The 23,357-nt window shown below is 52.0% G+C and overlaps 1 protein-coding gene across 8 annotated transcripts in view; it reads left to right on the forward strand.

Moving 5' to 3' along the window:
• Positions 1–23,357, forward strand: part of LOC140384654 (serine/threonine-protein kinase BRSK2-like) — a 1,379,643-nt gene that overhangs the window by 1,054,489 nt on the left and 301,797 nt on the right. For all 8 annotated transcript variants that reach the window (XM_072466558.1, XM_072466560.1, XM_072466561.1 and 5 more), the window contains exon 5: positions 1,499–1,615. In XM_072466558.1, coding sequence (XP_072322659.1) covers positions 1,499–1,615 — 117 coding nt within the window. The remainder of the gene's footprint in view (positions 1–1,498; positions 1,616–23,357) is intronic.

Raw genomic sequence — 23,357 nt, forward strand, 5'->3', positions numbered from 1 at the left:
TTTTATGTTGTTCTAAAATGGCTTTGATTTATTGATGAGTTATTTTGTAGTTGACCACCTTTGAAATGAACAGTTGATTTATGGGTGTGTTTCTGGCTGTGTGGTATCATATTGGGCGATGGCTGACGCTGTGCTAAATGTACTTATGGTGGAGTTTACGGAATGTCCTATTGCTTGGTTATGTAGGTGGGGTAGGAGTTGAATGGTTATGCCAATCTTTTTCTCTTTCTTCCTGTCTTCATTTTGCCGAATACCCAAGCAGAAGACAAAATGCAGAGATACTTTGGGAGGAATCGTGACAGGTGTATGTTGTAAAGGAAACACAGTTAACTATGTCAAGCATGAAAATAAATGCATTTGATCCCTCTTTGAAGATCATGCTTTATTGTGCCAACTTTGTATCCTGGTTCTTGGGTACAATCCTTCATCTGATCATGGTGACACCAAATTGAATTTTGAGAAAAGCAATAAAAATCTGGGTTTGCAAACATAGTTTCTCGTTCTTTTTGGGGTACCTGACACAATATTTTGTTATTTCATACCGTACGATTCCGATAGGACCAATAAAAATATTAAATTGATGCAGGCTTTAAGTTATTCTTATTTTGAATCTCGATAATTTCTGAGATATATAGTTTACAGACCAAAGAAAACAGGATCGAAAACATGACTCTGCCCACCTTGGCAGATTGGGGCTATTAAAACATTCCAAAGGATAATAAATATAGAAAATGAATTATTTTTCACTATGTTCATGGACATGATCAAGGGCAGTTTCCAGAGACGGGAGAAGAATTTTTAGGGAGCTCAGTGCTGACAGTTAAGTAAATTGGCGGTTAAACTGCTGTCGAATAAAGTACTAGTCGGAGCTCGCACAATTCTAACTTTGGCTAATAATAACTGAATTTTCCAGAAACTACCACAGGGCCTTCATTTCGATATTGAAATGAAGCCTGCACTTATTTCTACTTGGTCACCTTCAGTATAAAAGCTCCTGCAAATTTGGTGATAGCCCAAATGCATATGCAAACTGGGCACTGGGTTTTGCTATATTTGTCATCGTTCTACCTTACACCCACAAAATGATTGCGACCTTGCTGAAACTGTGTCTAAGCAAGTGCTCAACAGGTTGGTCAGCATCCAAAAGGGAAAGACATCTTAATGCTTTGAATGGGGGCCCATTTATGTGAACCTTGGATTTTGATGTAGGATCTGACGCAGCAAGTTGACCAATATGCTGCTTCAGATACTGTCTGGCCTGTTTTGTACATTTTTCTAGCATTTTCCTTTTCCTACTTTTTTTTCCAAGGAATTTCCCTTGCAGAGCTGTTCCCGCTTTGAATGCGACAGCAGCTGTTAGTTCAGCTGACGAAACTTAGCGTACTGTAAAATACTTTGATCAAACTGGACTGGGAGACAGATCAGGTTTATCTTGGTCCCTTCCACTGAAACAGAGGTTGTGAAAGTGACCTTTAGTAATTCTGTCTTTCCCCGACAGCCACAGGGACTTGAAACCAGAAAATTTATTGCTGGATGAAAAGAATAACATCAGAATAGCAGACTTCGGAATGGCTTCACTGCAGGTCGGCGACAGCCTGTTAGAAACCAGCTGTGGGTAAGTCTTCATTTTCCTTGTGTGATAAAAGAAACAAAATATGTTTTAATAATTGACTGCCTCAGACATTTAATGTGTTCATATCAGACCCATTTTCCATTTTCGCACCAGTAGCAATGTGAAAACACAATCTGTAAAAATGAACCTATTTACCTGGTGCGCAGTATAATTCAGAGCAGAATGTATTATGATTTACTGAGATCGTGTCAAACCTCCAAAGGTTTGGTTATCACGAACTCCCATTTATCTTGATTTAAATTTTCAAAATGCTCAGATTTTGTTTTGGCAATGTTTTAACTGTTACAAACAACGTTCGTAATTCAAACGTTAATTCAAACCACGGTGATGGTAATAATTCACAAACACTGTGTCAGACAAGTGACTCTTTATTGGGCTGAGAGCAACAAAAGGCAACCCGGCAAAATGTATGAGGCTATTATCATCCAATGACAACGCCGTGTGAAATAATCTTTCACCGCGGAATGCATCTTAATTTAATCCATCTCAATGAATAACCAGAGACCATAGCACCCTTCCAATTTCAAAGTTACAGGAAACTGTGGAGTCATCAAAGAGATGTGAGAATATGTAAAAAAGAAATCCCCATCAATAACAGTCACCTTGAAAGTTACAGTATGTGAAAAAAAGGTGACAAAATTGTTTGATTATCGTCTTGCTTGCGTTTACTTGCCACCATCCAGTAGGGTGCAGTGACTACAGAATACATGGAGGATGCTCATTAAACACAAGTACTTCCTGTACAAAAAAATAATTCCCAAATGCCAGCAGATGACCAGAAGATATCGCTGGGTTTTTAGACTGCTGTCACAAATTAGATTTCCTGCTGCCGGTATCCAGAATTTGCACAGCATTCGTGTCAAAAAATCAGTTGGGGAAATGTCAGATTTATTTTATTCTTATCGATTGTGAAACTCTACATATCTTTTTTATTCCATGATTTCTGTCTCCTTTCCTGTACAGTTTTCTCCCCAAACCTCCCAAAATTGCTGAGTCTTGTTTGGGGTGTAGTCACACTGCAGCCAGCCGCTCCCTGGCGCCCCGTGCAGGTGAGGGGTTAGTATTATAGGCGCTGAAGTGTCAGAATTCAGCACTCCTCGGTTTGGCGAAACATTGGTTAGTTTCACGGCAAATCTCCTGGCACCTCGTCCAAATGACGATTGTTTGTGTGAGCGTGAGTGACAGCAGGCCGTTCAAGCATGGGAGGCATCACAGCCGAATGCAATTCTGTCCTTCATCCAATGCCCACATGTGCACTTTCCAGCTGTGCTAACTATGGGACAATCAAGAGCAGGAACTGCATCTGATATTTCCAGTCCTAATTCAAGGATCCTGGTGTGTTGTGCTGTCCGTTACTATCCAAAAACTGAGACCAGCTCGCTCCGCTTAGCCTTTTAACCATATAAGGACAACATGGTTTCTTTCAAATTATTTATTTATTTGTTTGTTTGTTTATTTATTTATAAAATCTGTCACATAGACCAAGGTACAGTGAAAAATATTATTCTGCATACAGACCTGACAGATCGCTCCGTATGTATTTACTCGATGGGCTGAATGGCCCCCTTCTGCACTGTAAATTCTATGATTCTACACAAAAAACAATTACAACTCTTAAAAAGGAAAAATGCATGGAAAGATCAATATAATATATAGACAGGCCATTCAAGAGTCTAGTAGCAGAAAGAGAAAAGCTGTTTTTGAAGAATGAGCAAAATAATTTTTACTCCTCGGCAACAGGTTATTCAATGAAGCCACACAGCAGAAAGTTAGAGCGAGGCAGATTGAAGGTGGGTTAATGAACACAGGACTTTGTTAATTCACTGTCAACATCTGAGTGAGTTCAGCAATTCATCAGGATTGAAATGAAAATCGCTTATTGTCACAAGTAGGCTTCAAATGAAGTTACTGGGAAAAGCCCCTAGTCGCCACATTCCGCCGCCTGTTCGGGGAGGCTGTTACGGGAATTGAACCGTGCTGCTGGCCTGCCTTGGTCTGCTTTAAAAGCCAGCGATTTAGCTCAGTGAGCTAAACCAGCCCCCAGGCTGAATAGGCCCCCGCAGCGATTCTCCGCGTGCGACGGGCCAAACTGCCGCCGAGTTCCGCCGGCGTGGTTCTAACCTGGTACCACCCAGTGGGAGCTCGGACCCGCGGCCGCTGCGGGCGTCCTGGTGGGGTGGGGGGAGGGGGCGGGGGGATATGACTCCAGAAGGGGCCTCCACGGGGTCCAGGCCTGTGATCGGGGCATCTGATCGGCGGGTGGCCGTGATCCGGAGGGGGCGTTGCATCGGCACTTCATCGGCAGGCCCTCCCGCGATGCTCCGCCCCTGATGGGCCGAGTTCCAGACCGCGCGGTTGACGTGTGGTCTGAATGGTCGGGAACCCGACATGGCAGCTGCGGACTGTGTCCAGCGCCGCCACCCCTGGCCGGGATCCGTGCCGCTGGCCGGGGGGGGGGGGACTTCCGTGAGGGCTTGGGAGACTGGTGGGGGGTGGCCAGGGGGTGGCCTGTGGGATCGCGGATGGTGGGTCGTGTCCGCGCGTGGCCGGCGCCATGTTGTACGGCGCGATCGCTGCAGGTCGCCACCGTGCGCATGCGGAGTCAGGGACCTGGCCATTCTCCAGCCCCTTTTGGTGCGGGAGCCGGGGGTTTCACCCGGCACTCTGCTAGTTGGTCCCGGGATCGGTGAGGGTTCGGCGTCGTAAAACACCCGCGAATTCTCCGTTGCAGCCGGCACTTAGCCGCAGAAATGGAGAATCCGTCCCTCTTACTTTCCGTTAACTTAAACACTAGGTCATCAATGGCACATCGTGAGTATTGCTTTTGTTAGCTTTTTATTTCCAAAAAAAGAAAAGCACAGTTAATTCTGCAATCTTAGAATATCATCGAATTTACAGTGCAGAAGGAGGCCATTCGGCCCATCGAGTCTGCACCGGCTCTTGGAAAGAGCACCCTACCCAAGGTCAACACCTCCACCCTATCCCCATAACCCAGTAACCCCACCCAACACTAAGGACAATTTTGGACACTAAGGGCAATTTAGCATGGCCAATCCACCTAACCTGCACATCTTTGGACTGTGGGAGGAAACCGGAGCACCCGGAGGAAACCCACGCACACACGGGGAGGATGTGCAGACTCCACACAGACACTGACCCAAGCCGGAATCGAACCTGGGACCCTGGAGCTGTGAAGCAATTGTGCTATCCACAATGCTACCGTGCTGCCCACGGTAATGACAGATGGTCATGCAAATCTGTGGAGAATCTCATGAAGATAAAAATACAGCTGAGTGCTCAGTGAAATTGGTGCGATCAAACAGGTGGAAACTCAAAAGCTGGCGAGTGGTCACAAACCTTTCATGAATTCTCTTTGATATAAACAGGAAAAATAGTGGTCTGTGCAGAAATTAAGCTGCTCCGCTCTCACTGAGTTGGAAGATCTGTCACAGTGCTGGATGTGAATGAATTATCACAGCTCAGTTACTCTGTGAAGTGTTGGGTGCTCTGCCACACAGACGAACCAACACGGTTGTGAATGGTACAACGCAGTTTTATTTCAGACAGCTATTTACATTGGTGAACTGTTCACTGAGGTTCGATCATGACCTTTGATTCTGTGGACCTATTCCTAATTCTGTCTTATGGTGGCACTCAGCACATGGTGGATGTCTGAGTGGCCTGCAATGAGCTCTGTGCCCTGAGCCATCTCCTGCTCGAGTGCCCAGGAAGTGTCGTGTTCCCTGTTTTGTACTGTGTATGCTCTTGCCTGTGATTGGCTGTCGTGCTGTGTGTGTTGATTGGTCCGTTGATCTGCCCATCAGTATGTTTGTATGTTTGTGCTGTGATGTGTGCCTGAATATCATGACATCCCCCCTTTTTTACAAGAACATGTGCCTACGTGGTCATAAATAGAGATGTGTACTGAGTGTCGCTAAATGTGTGTGTGTGCAATATTTACAGCATGTACATGGGGTTAAATTATATACAAGGGGCGATGTCGGGTGCGACATAACAACGAGGTTGTACCATAAACAAAGAACGGTTGAACGATTAAACAAATTCCTGTAACGATAAGAACATAAACATATTAACACAGCGGTAGTATGAGTTCAATGTACAGGCAGTCTCATAAGTCCAGCCTAGTAGGTGGGTGACGAATTAGGGTTGACCGCCTCAAGGGTGGGTCAGGATCCACCGGCTGAGGAATGGGCCTGGCCACGGGCGACGACGGAAGGGGCATGGTGGCAGGCAGCTCCACGAAGTCGATGTCGGGAACAACAGGAGGGCGCGGTGTCGGTGTAAGGTCCTGTAGTGAGCGTGGAAGTAGGCGAAGAGCCCGGCGATTGTGCCTACGAATGGATCCATCAGGCATGCGAACCAGGAACGAGCGGGGAGCCAGACGTCGGAGAACTTCGGCAGGTGCTGACCAGCCACCTTCTGGTAGGTGGATGCGGACTTCGTCTCCAGGGGCCAGGGCGGGAAGATCAGCTGCCCGTGTGTCATATGTCCTCTTCTGGCGACCTCGCTGCAGTTGCATTCTGTGTAGTACCGGAGCATGGTTGGTTGTGGATGCCAGAATGGAAGGCACAGTGGTCCTGAGGGCGCGACCCATCAACAGCTGGGCTGGTGAGAGGCCAGTGGCTAGTGGGGCCGAGCGATAGGCAGCAGCAGCAGCAGCCTTGCAGAGGAGCCGCTTGACAATGTGAATGCCCTTCTCTGCCTTTTCATTGGACTGGGGATGCAGAGGGCTGGACGTCACGTGTGTGAAACCATACGAGGCAGCAAAAGATTACCATTCCTGGCTGGCGAAATAGGGCCCATTGTCTGACATGACAGTCATTGGAATACCGTGGCGAGCGAAGGTATCTTTGCAGGCCCTTATGACAGCGGACGATGTCAAATCGTGCAGGCATATGACCTCCGGATAGATGGAAAAGTAGTCAACGATGATGACATAGTCCCTGTATACGCGCACCCCTTCGATGCCTTCCATCATCTGCTCCATGATCCTATGAAAGACCTCGGATGCCGAGATGATGCCAAATGGCATTCGGTTGCAGCAGAACCTGCCGAAAGGGGTGTTGAAGGTGCACAGCTTTCGGCTGGACGGATCCAGTTGGATCTGCCAAAAACCCTTCGAGGCATCCAGTTTCGTGAAGATTTTAGCCCGGGCCATTTCACTCGCGATCTCTTCCTGTTTGGGTATGGGGTAGTGTTCCCTCATAATGTTGTTGTTGAGGTCTTTTGGATCAATGCAGATCCGGAACTCGCCGGAGGGCTTCTTAACACACACCATGGAGCTGACCCATGGCGTGGGCCCCGTGACCCGGGATAGGACCCCTTGGTCCTGGAGATCCTGCAGCTGCTGCTTGAGGCAGTCTTTGAGTGGCGCTGGGACCCTGCGAGGTGCGTGAATGACTGGGGTGGCGTCCGGTTTGAGCCGAATTTTGTAGGTATAGGGCAGTGTACCCATGCCCTCAAATGCCTCCTAGTTGTGGGCGAGGAGCGATTGGAGCTGTGCGCTGAACTCTGCATCCGGGAAGTCAGATGTGTCGTCTGGAGAGAGAGAGTGTACTCGTTGCACGAGGTGGAGAGCCTTGCATGCCTGTGCGCCTAGCAGGGAGTCCTTCGATGAGCCGACTATCTCAAACGAGAGTATGGCTGTGTTTGTGTTGTGTGTCACCTGGAACTGGCAGGATCCCATAGCCGGGATAACGTTCCCGTTGTAGTTGACCATCCTGCAACGCGACGGCCGAATTGGTGGTCTGACCTTCATGGCGTAGAAGGCTGACCATACTATGAGGTTGGCGGAGGCGCCAGTGTCCAGGCGGAACGTTACGGGTGATTGGTTGACCATTAGGGTGGCACACCATTCATCACCCGGATTGATCGTGTTAACTTGCACCGGCTGGTGGGTCCTGGGTGGAGACATTCGGTTCCCATCAATGACCGCAACACGGAAGGCGTCCCGGTCGTCTGTGTCACTGGTCTGGACATTGTCTGGGCAGGATTCGTAATAAGGAGGCTGAATGGTCTACACGTCCCTGCGAGGTTGTCGGAGTTGGGGAACATTGACAGGTTCAGCTGCTCGATAGCAAGCAGCGTAGTGGCCCACCTTGCCACAGCGGAGGCATTGTCGGGTTCTTGCGGGACATTGCCGCTTTAAATGTGCGGCTCCACAGTTGCCGCACGTCGTGATGTCATGGCGTTCGTTGCGCCACTGTGCATGCGCGGTTCGGTCTTGCGTCGAGCGCGCCTGTGCATCACGTCCCTCAGTGTTGCCGTAGTTTTTGGCACGCAAAGCGCGGGAGGCCTCGAAAAGCGCGCAAAATGTCCGCCCTCGTCCGGGCCGCGGGCCTGGAGGAACCCGATCGCCTGGACCCGTTCGGCCTCGTAGGGCGCCTGACTCGCCGATCCGGCCGCGTAGGACCCCTGCCGCGCCGATTCGGCCGCCTGAAATTGGGTATAACAGTCGCGTTTTCGTGCAGGACACAGGCTTCGATTGCGGAGGCTGGGGTGAGGCCTTTAATTTTTAAGAGCTGCTGGCGTAGGATGCCCGAGGTGACCCCAAAAACGATCTGGTCCCGAATCATGGAATCGGAGGTGGTGTCGTAACCGCAGGACTGCGCGAGGATGCGGAGATGCGTAAGGAAAGATTGAAAGAGCTCATCCTTACCCTGCTGGCGCTGCTGGAAGAGATACCTCTCGAAGCTCTCATTGACCTCGACGTTGAAGTGTTGGTCGAGCTTGAGAAGGACCGTCTTGTATTTGGTCTTGTCCTCGCCTTCCGCGAACACCAGGGAGTTGTAGACATGGATGGCGTGTTGACCTGCCGTGGTGAGGAGGATGGCGATCTTTCTGGTGTCCGAGGCGCTTTCCTTTTCGTTGGCTTCCAGAAAGAGCTGGAAGCGCTGTTTGAACAGCTTCCAATTAACGCCGAGGTTTCCAGCGACTTGCAGCGGCTGCGGTGTGTTGACAGTGTCCATGGTGCAGGATGGCAGATTCCGGAGGATCTTTAGGTAGGTACTAAATTCACTCCTGGTACTATGAAGTGTTGGGTGCTCTGCTACACAGATGAACCAACACGGTTGTGAATGGTACAACTCAGTTTTATTTCAGGCAACTATTTACATTGGTAAACTGTTCACTGAGGTTCGATCATGACCTTTGATTCTGTGGACCTATTCCTAATTCTGTCTTGTGGTGGCACTCAGCACATGGTGGATGTCTGAGTGGCCTGCAATGAGCTCTGTGCCCTGAGCCGTCTCCTGCTTGAGTGCCCAAGAAGTGTCTTGTTCCCTGTTTTGTACTGTGTATGCTCTTGCCTGTGATTGGCTGTCGTGCTGTGTGTGTTGATTGGTCCGTTGATCTGTCCATCAGTATGTATGTATGTACTATGATGTGTGCCTGAATATCATGAAATTCTGGTGATCTGTACGTGATACGAAGTTGCCAACTTGGCTGGCTGCAATTTTTCCTCCAATTTTACATTTGGCTTGATGTACTTGAAAGCCCATCTCCTGACATCTCAGCATTGTTCTCCTACTTTCAGAGGCAAGCAGGGGCAGCCCCAACCTCCTTTGTGCTGTGAAAGTGGCTCCTCTATACCACAGGTTTAGGATTGGGGGAAAATTGCTGCTTTCAATCTGACCCATCGTGGCCTCATGCCAGATTCTGTCATGCGTAATAACAGTGGGCAATTAAATCCCTGATTGTCCAGCGAAGGCAATCTTGCTCATGCATTCGCCAAGTTCAAGAGAATTAACTTCTCGAAAACAAAGGCATCAAAAATGGAGTGAAATGCTGAAATATGGAATATGGAACTGAACACTCATACGATTATGGGGCGGGATTCTCTGACCCCGGGCCGGGTGTGAGAATCGTCGGGGGGGGGGGGGGGGGGGGGCACAACTCACCCGCGCCGGTCTGCTGATTCTTCAGGGGGGCTCTATGCGGCTCCCCGCCGATTCCCCACGCAGGATGGACCGAGTCCTGCCGGCGCCGTTCATGTGTGGTCCTAGCCGGCGGTATGTCGGAGTTCATCCTGCGGGGCGTGGCCTGGTGGGGGGGAGGGGGAGAGGGCCTCCACCGTGGCCTGCCGATCGGCGGGCCGGCCTCTCCCGGTGGGGGCCTCTTTTACTCCACGCTGGGCCCCTGCAGCCCTCCGCCATGTTGCGTCGGGACCGGCGCGGAGAAGGCAACTCGCGCGCATGCGCGAGTTCGGGCCGGCAGCAGCGCGCATGCGCGAGTTCAGGCCGGCAGTAGAGTTCGGGCCGGCAGCAGCGCGCATGCGCGAGTTCAGGCCGGCAGTAGAGTTCGGGCCGGCAGCAGCGTGCATGCACGAGTTCGCGCCGGCAGTAGAGTTCGGGCCGGCAGCAGCGTGCATGCGCGAGTTTGCGACGGCAGCAGCGCGCATGCGCAGACCCGCGGCGCCCGTTTGACGCCCGTGTCGGCAGCTGGAGCTGCGTGAGTTGCTCCAGTGCCGTGCTGGCCCCCTGTGAGGCGCAGGATCGCTGCTCCTGGGGGCCTGTTGATGCCGTGGTAAAACGCGACGGCGTATGCGACGACGTCAACACTTAGCCTCAGGATCAGAGAATCCCACCCACGATGCCTGTCAGTATCCGAAAAGGGAAATACAGATCTTGAAGAAAAATGTTCTATTTTTGAAACGTCACTTTAAGGGATATATCCCTGAACTTATGTTGATGCTGTAAAAGCACACCGGCTTTGTGACGCCTGACAATCAGGACAAATTGTGCTTAAACCAGATTTCCACCATTTAACCTTTAATTGGCTGTGAGGACGCTTTAGTCCATGTGACAGCCTGGAGTTTGTTTTAATAGATGAAAATGAGGGAAAGTATCATTAAGTGGGCTAAAATCTCATGATTTGCATTTCCACTGCACCAAGGCTAAAAGTTAGAGCAAAGCAAAATGGAGTTGCCAAGAGCAGCATCAGCTGATCCTGAACTAGAAGTGCTTCTAGTTTGTGGCCTGGAGACCTTTCAACCGTAATTGCTTGTGTTCGAGAAGCTGTTTGCGAGCAGATTTCATTTTCGCCGTGCACCTGTACAGAGCTGGTCTTCTCCGAGCTCGAGGGTTGGCAGAGCTCTTGGATATTTTGGCTTCCGCTCAAAATAAGAGGCGTCAGCAGCAAGGACATACCTTGTCTTCTACAGGCAGAGGTGCAGTCCGGAATGGAGAAAAGGAGAGCGAGGCAGAATTTCAGGAATGTTGCGCTGCCCAAACGGTTTGCAGCCTAAATAGATCTTCTGAAGGTGGAGCGGATCTGAGTGAGAGGAGTGTATTCATGAAAGAAACTCTAGCTGCGGTGCCAACTTTGTTCATGAAGACTGCAGCCTCGATCATCTGTCCAAACAGTTTTATCTGTGGTTGTGAAAGTTGCCACCGGACAACACTTCAATGCCATCAGCAACTCACCAGCAGCTACAAATGAGCCTATATAATGGCATTCATCTGGCTGTCCACTTGTCAGATTACTGACAGCATTCTGAGGCTGGGAACGGCCCGGTCGAGTTTCGCGGGCCGCAGGCCGGAGAATCGCCGGAGACACCCAAAAGGGCGATTCTCCGGCACCCCCGCTATTCTGAGGCCCAGATGGGCCGAGCGGCCAGGCCAAAACGGCGGGTTCCCTCCGGCGCCGTCCACACCTGGTCGCTGCAGTCGTGGGCGGTGTGTGAACGCTGGGGGGGCGGCCTGTGGGGGGACGAGGGGGGATCCTGCACCGGGCTTCACCTGGAATGTGGGGTGGCCCGCGATCGGTGCCCACCGATCGTCGGGCCGTCTTCTCTGAAGGAGGACCTCCTTCCTTCCGCGGCCCCGCAAGATCCGTCCCCCATCTTCTTGCGGGGCAGATTTAGACAGGACAACAACCACGCATGCGCGGATGACGCCCGTTATGCGGCGCCGGCCGCATCATCTATGCGGCGCCGCTTTTACGCGGGCGACAAGGCCTGGCACGGGTAGATGACGCGGCCCCGATACTGGCCCATTGTTAGGGCCTGAATCGGTCGGGACCGGGGCCGTTCCACGCCGTCGTGAACCTCGACGGCGTTCACGACGGCACGGCCACTTCCCGCCCAAAGTTATTAAAGTTGTCATCGAGAAAGCTGTATGGGTCTTAAAGAGACACTTCTGCTGTCGATGTAGATCGAGAAGGAGCCTGCTGAGCATGTCTTTCACATTGTAGGGACATGCTCTGCCCCTCAATTTTGCCTTCCAAGATGAGGGGCGTCATTCTCCGACCCACCGCCGGGTTGGAGAATCGTCGGGGGCTGCCGTGAATCCTGCCCCCGCCGGTTGCCGAAGTCTCCGGTACCGGATATTCGGCGGGGGCGGGAATCGGGCCGCGCCGGTTGGCGGGCCCCCACGCTCGATTCTCCGGCCCGGATGGGCCGAAGTCCCGCCGATAAATTGCCTGTCCCGCCGGCGTAAATTAAAGTACCTATTTACCGGCGGGACAAGGCGGCGCGGGCGGGCTCCGGGGTCCTGGGGGGGGCGCGGGGCGATCTGGCCCTGGGGGTGCCCTAACGGTGGCCTGGCCCGCGATCGGGGCGCACCGATCCACGGGTGGGCCTGTGCCGTGGGGGCACTCTTTCCCTTCCGCCTCCACCACGGTCTCCACCATGGCGGAGGCAGAAGAGACTCCCTCCACTGCGCATGCGCGGGAAACTTGTCAGCGGCCGCTGACGCTCCCGCGCATGCGCCGCCCCGACATGTCATTTCCGCGCCAGCTGGTGGGGCGGAAATTCCTCCGGCGTCAGCCTAGCCCCTCAATGTTGGGGCTCGGCCCCCAAAGATGCGGAGCATTCCGCACCCTTGGGGCGGCGCGATGCCCGTCTGATTGGCGCCGTTTTGGGCGCCAGTCGGCGGACATCGCGCCGTTTCGGGAGAATTTTGCCCGAGATTCCTGGAAAAGTAGCTCCAACTGCAGTGAAAGCAGGGGAAAATAGGATGGATCATTATCAGGACCCTCATTCAGTGTGATCAATGCCAGCTGCAAAAATTCAAGTATTCCATGAAATATTATCCTCTTTGTAACTGTCACAACTAAGACTCTGGCCGGGATTCTCCGATCCGGCGGGGGGCGGGGCGGGGGGGGGGGGGGGGTGCAAGAATCGCGCCCCCACCGGCTTCCCCATTCTCCAGCGCTGATTCCTGATTCTCGGGCGCCCGTGGGATTCCCGCCGTGCCATTCGGGGGCCGTTTAGAGCGGCCCCCCCGGTGATTCTCCGGGCCCGGATGGGCCGAGTGGCCGACGGGTTTGGCCGAGTACCTGCCGGCTTGGGTTACTCAGGTCCCGCATGGCGGGACCTGGAAGGTGAGTTTGCGGGGGCCATCCTGGAGAGGGGGAGGGGCTGGGGGGATCCGACCCCGGGAGGGTTTCCACGGTGACCTGACCCGCGATCGGGGCCTACCGATCAGTGGGCGGGCTAGTTCCTTGGGGGCCTATTTTACTCCGCGCCAGGCCCCTGTAGGGCTCCGCCATATGCCCGGGGGCCGGCACGGTGAAGGGAACCCTCACACATGCGCGGAAATACGCCAACCGTAGGGTGCATGCACGGAATTACGCTGGCCGTAGCGCGCATGCGCGGAAATACGGCGGTCCTCCCACGCATGCGCAAACTTGCGCGGGACGTTCCGCGCCACCTGGAGCTGCGGGGACCTCTCCGGCGCCAACCTAGCCCCCGTGGAAGGGGAGAATTCCTCACTTTTGGGGACCATTGACGCCGGAGTGGTTGGCGCCGTGTTTCACGCCGGCGTTTGGACTTAGTCCCATTATTAGAGAATCCTGCCCTCTATTTTTTCCAACTTCAACTCAAGTTATGTTCCTTCAATACAGAAGAAGCTGTGGAACTTGCAGCCCTCTCTCTCCTTAAACCCGGCTTCCCCTGGGTGTCTAACCTCAGTTTCTTCACCAGGATGGTTCAGGTGCTGTGACCATTAGCAGCAGCAGAATTGTATTCCACCACAACCGGTAACTTATTGGTCTGACACGTTCCTCACTCTACCATTACCATCACGTCAGGAGCCCTGCTGGCAAGTGTCATAATATACATCAGTATATCATGGTGCAGATACACACTGATGGGCACACAGCGGGACCAAGCAACACACACAACACCGCAGCCAATCACCAGTTAGAGCACACGCACTATAAAGACAGGGGGCATCAGAGTTCCCGCTCATTCAGGATGCAGCCTCCTACAAGGACAGAGCTCACAGCCCGCAGCACAGATCCTCACCATGTGCTGAGTGCATAGACTGGTTCGGACAGGCGTAGGACTTTAGTTTAATCTAACATCGTGTTAACCCACAGTGAAAGTATGTTCAACAGTTTCTAACTTAATAAAATAGTGTTGCACTATTTTAAGTGTTGGTGGCCTGTATGTGTTCCACGGATCCAGAGCACCCAACACATCAGCAGGAACAGCATTTATTGTCCATCCCTGAATATCCTGGGGAGAGTGGTGGTGAGCTGTCATCTTGAACCACTGCCTTCGCTGTGATGTACGTAGACCCAGAGTCCAGAAGGACGTGCAAGCGGCAGAACCAGGAATCCCTGAAAGTGACATGCCAATCTGTTGAATCTGCAACACAGGTGGAGGCAGCAAGCTATGGACAGAGCTAAAAGATCCCACAACCATCAGATCGGATCAACGTTCTGCGGCCTTGCCACTTGTAGTTGTGAATGATGAAGAACAACTGAAAAAAAAACACTGGAGGTGGAAGCTCCACAAACTCTAGGGCAAAACATTTACAACTATCTTCAGTAAACATTCAAAGCCCGCCGAGGTGAACTGCAACATTGTTTATTCCTGTCTAGCACGGGAAAGGTGGCCAATCTGCGGCTTACAAGGGAAATTACAGATAGTATTCGATCCAAGGAAGAAGCGTGCAAATTGGCCAAGAAAAACAACAGATCTGGGGATTCGCAGCCGTTTAGAATTCAGCAAAGAAGGACCAAGGGATTGATTAAGAAGGGGAAAATAGAGTATGAGAGCAAGCTTTCAGAGAATATAAATACTGACTGTAAAAGATTCTATAGGTACATGAAGAGAAAAACATTGGTGAGGACAAATGTAGGTCTCTTACAGTCAGAAACAGAGGTATGTAGTCTCGATACAAATAAATGGCTGAGCAACTAAGCACATATTTTGATTCTGTCTTCACAAATAATGACACAAATCAGGCATCATAAATGTTGGGGAACGCAGGGTTTAGTAACAGGGAGGAACTGAAGGAAATCAATATTAGCAGAGAAATGCTGTTGGGGATATTGATGGGATTGATAAATCCCCAGGACCTGATTATCTATATCCCAGAGTACTTAAGGCGATGGCTCTAGAAATGCCTTGGTGATCATCTTCCATGATTCTATAGACAGAGTAACAGCTAGAATCATAGAATCCCTAGAGTGCAGAAAGAGGCCATTTGGCCCATCGAATCTGCACTGACACTTTGAAAGGCTACCCTACATAGACCCAACCCCCGCCCTGAAACCCCACCCTGAGGGGCAATTTAGCGTAGCCAATTCACCTAACCTGCACATCTTTGGACTGTGGGATGAAACCGGAGCACCCGGACGAAACCCACGCAGACATGGGGAGAAAGTGCAAACTCCACATAGACAGTCACCCGAGGTCGGAATCTAACTAGGGTGCCGGACGCTGTGAGGCAGCAAAAACATAGTCAGTGATGCCTGTACCTTCCAGGCTTTAGACAGCCCAACAAATCTTAAATTCTGCCAACTGGAGTGATTCTCCAGATCATCAACCTTGGCCAGTCGCTCCTCTGCCAACAACGCATCTCTGCCTCCAAAGAAACAATCTGATCGCTGTGATCAGTGAACGCCTCCTCCACCTTCTTAATCGTCGCCCCCTGTACCCCCACCCGGTCCAACCTGTCCAAGGTTGCACAAATAGGTGCCACAACCCCCTCAATCGCCATCATCAGATCCTCAACAACTGCCTGTCGCTGTTTCCTGAATTCACCCGACAAGAAGTCCACCAACTTCTCAGTTGTCCACTGAGGGGGCAATGACGCCACAGAGACCTCCGCCATTTTCTTCCCTTCTGAGGCTCATCTTCTGAATCGGACAAAGATCCCTTGCCCGATTTATGCCTTGTGTTGTACCCATCGGACATCACTTGCCAGAGGGGATCTATTTCTGTCAAACTGCACCAATTTCTTCCCAAAATTCACACGATAATCGGGCAGGAAGGGTAAAAAAAAAAAAAAAAATCCCCAGGAGGGAGTCATCTCGTATGCAACTGCTCACCTCATAGCCGCCACCGGAGGTCTGAGCTCCATACCTAACAGCGCTGTTCAAGAAGGAGGCTCATCACCACCACCTTCGAGGGCAATTTGGAGGGGCAATAAATGTTCGCCTGGCATCCCATAAATGAATGAATGCAAAGAAAGATGCAATCCAGGAGTCAGTACTGTGAAAAATACCTGGCTGTTCCTCTACTGTGAAGGAGCCATGTGGCCCACCACACATGAGGAAGACCTGCTATGTGTTGCAAATCTGGAATTTTCTTTTGCAATTGTCTCCTGTGTGCAACTTGTGTGGAGCTCTGAGGGGCTGGCCTCACTGCTTGGTATGTGCTGCTGTCCTGAGAATTTATAGCCTCACACAGCTTTTCTCCACCTGTGGCCATTATACGGAGGCCAGGGCTTATGTCTCAACAGATTAACAGGATGGCAGGCCAAATGATAGCCATCAGGCTCCAAAGGCCATGAGAGGCAATAGCCTGCAACAGTGCCTGCAAGCCGGTTGCAGACTTCTAACTCACCCATTCCCTACTGCCTACCGAGCTGCAGTCTGTGATACCCTGGGGGAGCAGTCAACAGCTCGACCAAACCAGTTCTGAGGTAGGCTGTTACGGGTACCCGTGAAGCTGCCATGAATTTCATTGACACCTGCAACAGTAAAAATGCTTCCATGAAGTTAACCACAGCTGAAAGCTGAACACTCTTGTGTCACTACTGTCAGTTGCCACAGATCTTGAGGGATCGACCTTACTACTGATCCATAGGTGTGATCTGCTCAATTATCATATTTATCATTTTTTTTTTCTTTCAGCCAAAAATAGATCTCATCTGTCTCCATAATAAGTTTAGTACATCATACCAGCCCAATGTATGATCTTCTGAAATGACGTAATTTCCTTCATTGTAAAAGACACTTCGGATTTTTCATTTCTCTCTAAATTTTGAAACTATGGCCCGACATCTGAACGCAGATAATTTATTTTGGTATTTTCAATTTGTGTGTATGTTAGTCTGAACAAAATGAACATCACTATCTATATCCCCCCCATTGCAAAACTGAAGGAAATTACAATTATTTTCTATTCTCTGTCCTTTAGCCAACATATTTTCTGTGTGGTTACATTGCCTCTAATGCTGCCCACTTGACTTTATTAACAATCCCACATTTAGCAAATCTTTTTGAATATCCATACTGACACTATTCCCACAGCATTTTTTTTGTCAGCATGCACCATTATTTCTTCAAAGGGCTGCAGTAAAGTTGCTGTCACCTGACTTTATGAACATGTGCCAGCTATCCTTATTAAATCCATGTATTTCTAAGCATTGATTTTATTCTGTACTTGACATCTATAACCTCACCAATTTAACCACGTTTGACTGAATACAGATACCCATTTTACTCCTTATTTTCTTCTGAAATGACAGTAATACATTGGTTGTTTGAGAGATTTTGACCAGAGCTTCGCTGTTTCCTGCATGGGGCGTCATTCTCCGACCCCCCGCCGGGTTGGAGAATCGCCAGGGGCTGGCATGAATCCCGCCCCTGCCGGTTGCCGAAGTCTCCGGTACCGGATATTTGGCGGGGGGCGGGAATCGGGCCGCGCCAGTTGGCGGGCCCCCCCGCTTGATTCTCCGGCCCGGACGGGCCGAAGTCCCGCCGATAAATTGCCTGTCCCGCCGGCGTAAATTAAAGTACCTATTTACCGGCGGGACAAGGCGGCGTGGGCGGGCTCCGGGGTCCTGGGGGGGGGGGGTGCGGGGCGATCTGACCCCGGGGGGTGCCACCACGGTGGCCTGGCCCGCGATCGGGGCCCACCGATCCACGGGCGGGCCTGTGCCGTGGGGGCACTCTTTCCCTTCCGCCTCCGCCACTGTCTCCACCATGGCGGAGGCGGAAGAGACTCTCTCCACTGCGCATGCGCGGGAAACTGTCAGCGGCCGCTGGCGCTCCCGCGCATGCGCCGCCCCGACATGTCATTTCCGCGCCAGCTGGCGGGGCAACAAAGGCCGTTTCCGCCAGCTGGCGGGGCGGAAATCCCTCCGGCGCCGGCCTAGCCCCTCAATGTTGGGGCTCGGCCCCCAAAGATGCGGAGCATTCCGCACCTTTGGGGCGGCGCGATGCCCGTCTGATTGGCGCCGTTTTGGGCGCCAGTCGGCGGACATCGCGCCATTTGGGGAGAATTTCGCCCATGATTTCACTCTGCATTCTGCATTAATTTTGAGTCACACCAATATTTTCAGCATTGTGTCCCTATCAAGAGTCAACATATCTAATTTCAACTCCTCCTCTTGTGCTTTTTCATTCCCTCCATCGTTCGAGTAAAAATCCTTCATAGGATGTATGGCACAGAGGCAGGCCATTCAGCCCGGCCAGCCCATGTTGGCATTGATGCACAACTTGAACCGCCTCCCATCTTTTGTCTTCTAAATGTACAATTGTAATAATCTTTGACAAAGGGTCATCTGGACTCGAAACGTTAGCTCTTTTCTCTCCCTACAGATGCTGCCAGACCTGCTGAGATTTTCCAGCATTTTCTCTTTGGTTTCAGATTCCAGCATCCGCAGTAATTTGCTTTTATTGTAATAATCTATTTCCTTCTATATATGCCTGTCTGGTTTCCCCTTAAATGCAGCAACTATTTACCTCAACCACTCCCTGTGGGAACAAGTCCCACATTCTAACCACTCTTTGGGTGAAGAGATTTCATCTCAATTCCCTGTTGGATTTGTTTGTGACTATTTTATAGTGATGTCCACTATTAATGCTCTTCCCCACGAGTGGAAACATAGGGCGCAATTCTCCGGCCTCGTTACGCTCTCGCTCAAGCGAAACAAGCCCGGTGAATAGCGGGAGAGGCAGAAAACGAGAACCGCACCAGGCGCCAAACAGTTTCCGATGCCCGCTCCCGTAGACTAAATCGGGATCTTGCCATACTGTGACGAGAAACCAAATATCACCCTGAAGCCCTATTTCCGTACAATTAACAAGAACCACCCCATATCCAACCGCCTCCCGTCATTCAGCGGCCTCCCCAGCAAGAGATCACATTGGCGATGATTAGCTCTTTTGAAAATCGTGAAGGGCTTCTGTGGGAAGCCGAGGAGGTGGGTAACCATCTTTGCTCACAGACATAGAGCCCTGGGGCGCTCGACTAGCCACCCCAGTGCTCGGTGACGGGGGGGACACCTGTGGCTGGGGGTGGGGACCCTAAGCACAGGTGGGCCACCATGGAAGGGGGGGAGGCACTGGAGGGGCCAACTGGGGGGCAACCGCATGCGGCACCACCATGCCAAGCCCTGGATCTTGTGTACCCATTCCGGAGGCAACCCTTGTCCCTGCCTGTCTGCCCCACTGCCCACCCATAACCCTCACTGAGGGTTATGGCTCTGCAGCTGAAGGCTTTTGCTAATAGGGAATTGGCAATCGTGGTTAAGTGAGCACTTCACACATCCCAAATGGATCCCCGTGCCATGTAGCATGTGGGAGTCATTGCCTAGCATCCCAATCACACCTTGATGCATGGACACTGTGCTTGATCACTGCGGGAGGCAACACCACACATGCAGCAGCCAACATCCGAACACCCAGGGGGTGGGACACAGCTCCGGGGACATGTCCACGGCCGGAGGGTGGGTGAGTGCCAAGGGCAGGGGGAGATGTCTGGAGAGATGGACAACGTACTAGTTGTGCGCAAAGGCTTTTGTTGTGTTTTACAACTCCCCAACCTCCCGATGGTGCTGCCCCATCCCCTACCGCCAGGCCCTTCCCCCTTCCCCTGGTGCCCTCAGTGATCCTCAATGTGCTTGGCCCTCCTAGATCTAACATTACGTCTAGGTGTGCCCCCCAGGATGCACATCTGAGGTGGAGGCAGCCAGCTGCTTGCCATGTCGCGTGGCCTTTGATGCCCCTGACAGGCGTCCTCTGGGGGCTCTGAGGCCGGAGGGCCCAGGCTCACTTGACGATGGCACATGCACAGCTGTGCCGCCCAGTCCCGTGTTCTGACTGTGAGACGCAGCCTCCTCAGAGGGGTGGAACACGTGGGAGCTGGTGCCCACCGTTGCCGCTCCAAGGGACGGCTCCGTGTTGGCACCCAGCACTCCCCTGCTCTATGCACATAGGGATCTGGAGTTCACCTTGGGATGGAGGGGCAGCTGGTTTAAGCCCCTCTGCTAGCCCTGGCGGTTTCCTATGGTTCGGACCACCATGTCGACGCCCTCAGCGATGTTCCTCAGTGACTGTGCCATGCTTTGCAGCACTTCAGCACTGCCCACCTGCGACTGGGACAAGCTCCACAGCACCTCGGCCAAGCCCATCTGAGAGTGGAACATGTCCCACAGAACCTCCTCAAGGTCAGCCTGGTACTGGGTGACATCCCCCAGGGAGGCGGACATTCTGCCTAGACCCTCAGCCATGGTCATCACCGACTACGCGACACCTTGGACTCCTTCACTAATGCTGACAATGTCATGCACCAAGCCCTCCACTAGCCACCCTAGCAGTGTTGGCCTCCATGCCACGCATTGCCAGCGACATCTCCTGCACCCGGAGCCTCTGGGACTCCTCCAAGCCAGCTATGTATCTGCTGGTGTGATGCTGACATCTCCCTCTGAATATCCTGGCCGTCTCCATCAACTCCGGGATGACGTCTTCCACAGGCTGAGCACAGACTGAGACCAGGCTGGGTCCTGGGATCCAGCAGACCTCCGACTGTTGTCTCATCTGGGGGTTCCTGATATCAGCAGCAGTGTGGTGCTCACCAGATTGTGCCCCTGACCACTAACATTTAGCACCGAGGTGTGTGTAGCTTCGCTGGTGGAGGGTGGGGATGACAGCTGTGATGCGGCTAGTACGGTGGCATCCTCGGAGCTCTCCTTCGAGGTGGTCACATGGGAGCCTAGAGAAGGTTCCACCCGGGAGTACCTGTGGGAGAATGGGCATGTGATCAGTGGGTGGGATGGGTCAGTCATTAAGACAATAACAACTCACATTTGACAGGTCCTCCGGATGGGGCGCGGTGGTTCCTCACCTCTGTGGCGTCCGCCAGCCTCTGTTGTTGTTGGTGACCGCTCTGTCCTCGGCCAGCCCAGTCACCTCCAGGGCCCGTTCCTCGAGGGTGATGAGGATCCTGATGTCTGCCATTTCATCGCTAGTCTGGGCCCTCTCCTGGCGATTGTGGGAGAGCTTTTCCTGAGGAGACACAGAGGGGGCATCGTTAGCCATACGTGTGGTTCACAGTGGGGGGTGTGAAGGAGGGGTTGGGGGGGTTGAAGGGGGAGAGCATGGAGGAAGGGTTGGGGGGGTTGAAGGGGGAGAGGGTGGAGGAAGGGTTGGGGGGGTTGAAGGCGGAGAGGGTGGAGGAAGGGTTGGTGGGGTTGAAGGGGGAGAGGGTGGAGGAAGGGTTGGGGGGGTTGAAGGCGGAGAGGGTGGAGGAAGGGTTGGGGGGGTTGAAGGCGGAGAGGGTGGAGGAAGGGTTGGGGGGGTTGAAGGGGGAGAGGGTGGAGGAAGGGTTGGGGGGGTTGAAGGCGGAGAGGGTGGAGGAAGGGTTGGGGGGGTTGAAGGCGGAGAGGGTGGAGGAAGGGTTGGGGGGGTTGAAGGCGGAGAGGGTGGAGGAAGGGTTGGGGGGGTTGAAGGTGGAGAGGGTGGAGGAAGGGTTGGGGGGTTGAAAGGAGAGGGGGCAATCACTCCCATGGCGGCGGAAAGGTCAGCATTGATGCCTACTCACTCGTGTTGCCCGTTGTAGGTCATTGACCTTTCTCCTGCAGTGGAGGCCAGTCCTCCTGGTCACACTCCCCGAGCTCACAGCCACTGCCACCTCATCCCAGGCGGCGCTTGCTGTCCTATGGCTGACCCTCCCGGACCCTCGGTGGAACAGGACATCCCTCAGCGTCTAGCAGCCTCCGCAGGTCAGCGTCCCCGAATCTTGGGGCTGGTCTCCTCGATGCCATTGTTGTGAGCTGACTGGGGTTGGTTAAGCAAGTGCAGCTGAAGTGCTGCTCAACTTTTTAGCGGGGGGCTGGCGAGCGCGGTCCGGTGAATCAGCTGGCGAGCCTTCATTTGTGGCAAGAAGCCCGTGAGGCCTCGGTAAGTGGACCAATTAACGTTGAATCGTGTTGCCGACCTTGCTGGGCCGAGTGCCGGGAAGCTTGCGGCAATTCCCGCTCGCTACACCACTTAGAAATCGTTCCGGAAAATCGCGTCCATACTCTATTCATTCTAGCAAAGGTTTTCATAATTTTAAACAGACCCATTAACTCATCCCTTCAGCCTTCCTTGTTCAAGAGAGAAGAGACCCAGCCTGTGCATCCTTTCCTGATACCTACACCCATGCATTTCTGGTGTTATCCTTGTAAATCTCTCCAGTGTCTCGAGATCCTTTTTATTATATGGTGACCAGTACTGGTCTGGCTCAGTACTGGTCTGGCTCAGTACTGGTCTGGCTCAGTACTGGTCTGGCTCAGGCCTGACACCGGTTTGGCATAACGTTCCTGCTTTTCAGTTCTAGCCCTCTAGAAATAACACCTAGTGCTTGGTTTGTTTCTTTTCCAAGTCCTTTCTAACCTGAGGTACTATTTGTAATGATTGATTTGTGCTCTCAGCTCTCACTTTGTTCCTCTAACCCCCCACCCCATTGATGTTCAACCGTCACTTTTCCATTCTTTTTGGACTTTTAATAACTCGCAAGATGGAGACAACAATGACAAAGTTCCATTTATTGTGTACCTGAGATGTCCTTAAAAGGTTGCGGTATGCCTTTTCCTGAAATGTCCAGCCTTGTGAAAATGGTGCCACTCTAGCGTCCCTATAGTGTCCCTATAGCATATAATCTCAACCTTAATCACCTCCTGGTTGAATGTTTTCAATCCTTTGTGCACTGCTTTACATCCCAGTTGCTTTTAGATCTGGAATTTGTCTCTTTTTAGCTCATTCATATTATTTTTCTCCCAATCAAGAACCTTTAGCTCCGCTCCCTCCTTTTGATTATCTGAGCTAATTATGCCATGGGCATCGATTTCCTCCTAGCTTCATGTTACCTTAACTAAATCAGACAAGCTGTAAAGAAAATCAAAATGCCCAACAGGTCAGACAGATTCTGAAACGGGCAATGGTGCGTTACTGTTTTAGTCCAGAAAAAACAGTTGGTGAAGGATAGAGCTGGAGCCAATCTTTACGCACTTCAATATTTATTTCCCAAGTTACACATTACAAACATACACCTTCTAACCAACAAACATAATTTTTAGTCTGTCTATTTGTACAGGACTCAAGTAAATGCCCAGTTAATGCTCACCGCTGCATACAACTAAACACAATAACATACAATTAAGATTGATGACATATGGGCAGCACAATGGCGCAGTGGTTAGCACTGCTGCCTCAAGGCGCCGAGGTCCCAGGTTCGATCCCGGCTCTGGGTCACTGT

The sequence above is a fragment of the Scyliorhinus torazame genome, chromosome 10 (genome assembly GCF_047496885.1).
Source record: "Scyliorhinus torazame isolate Kashiwa2021f chromosome 10, sScyTor2.1, whole genome shotgun sequence".
Taxonomy (NCBI): Eukaryota; Metazoa; Chordata; class Chondrichthyes; order Carcharhiniformes; family Scyliorhinidae; genus Scyliorhinus; species Scyliorhinus torazame.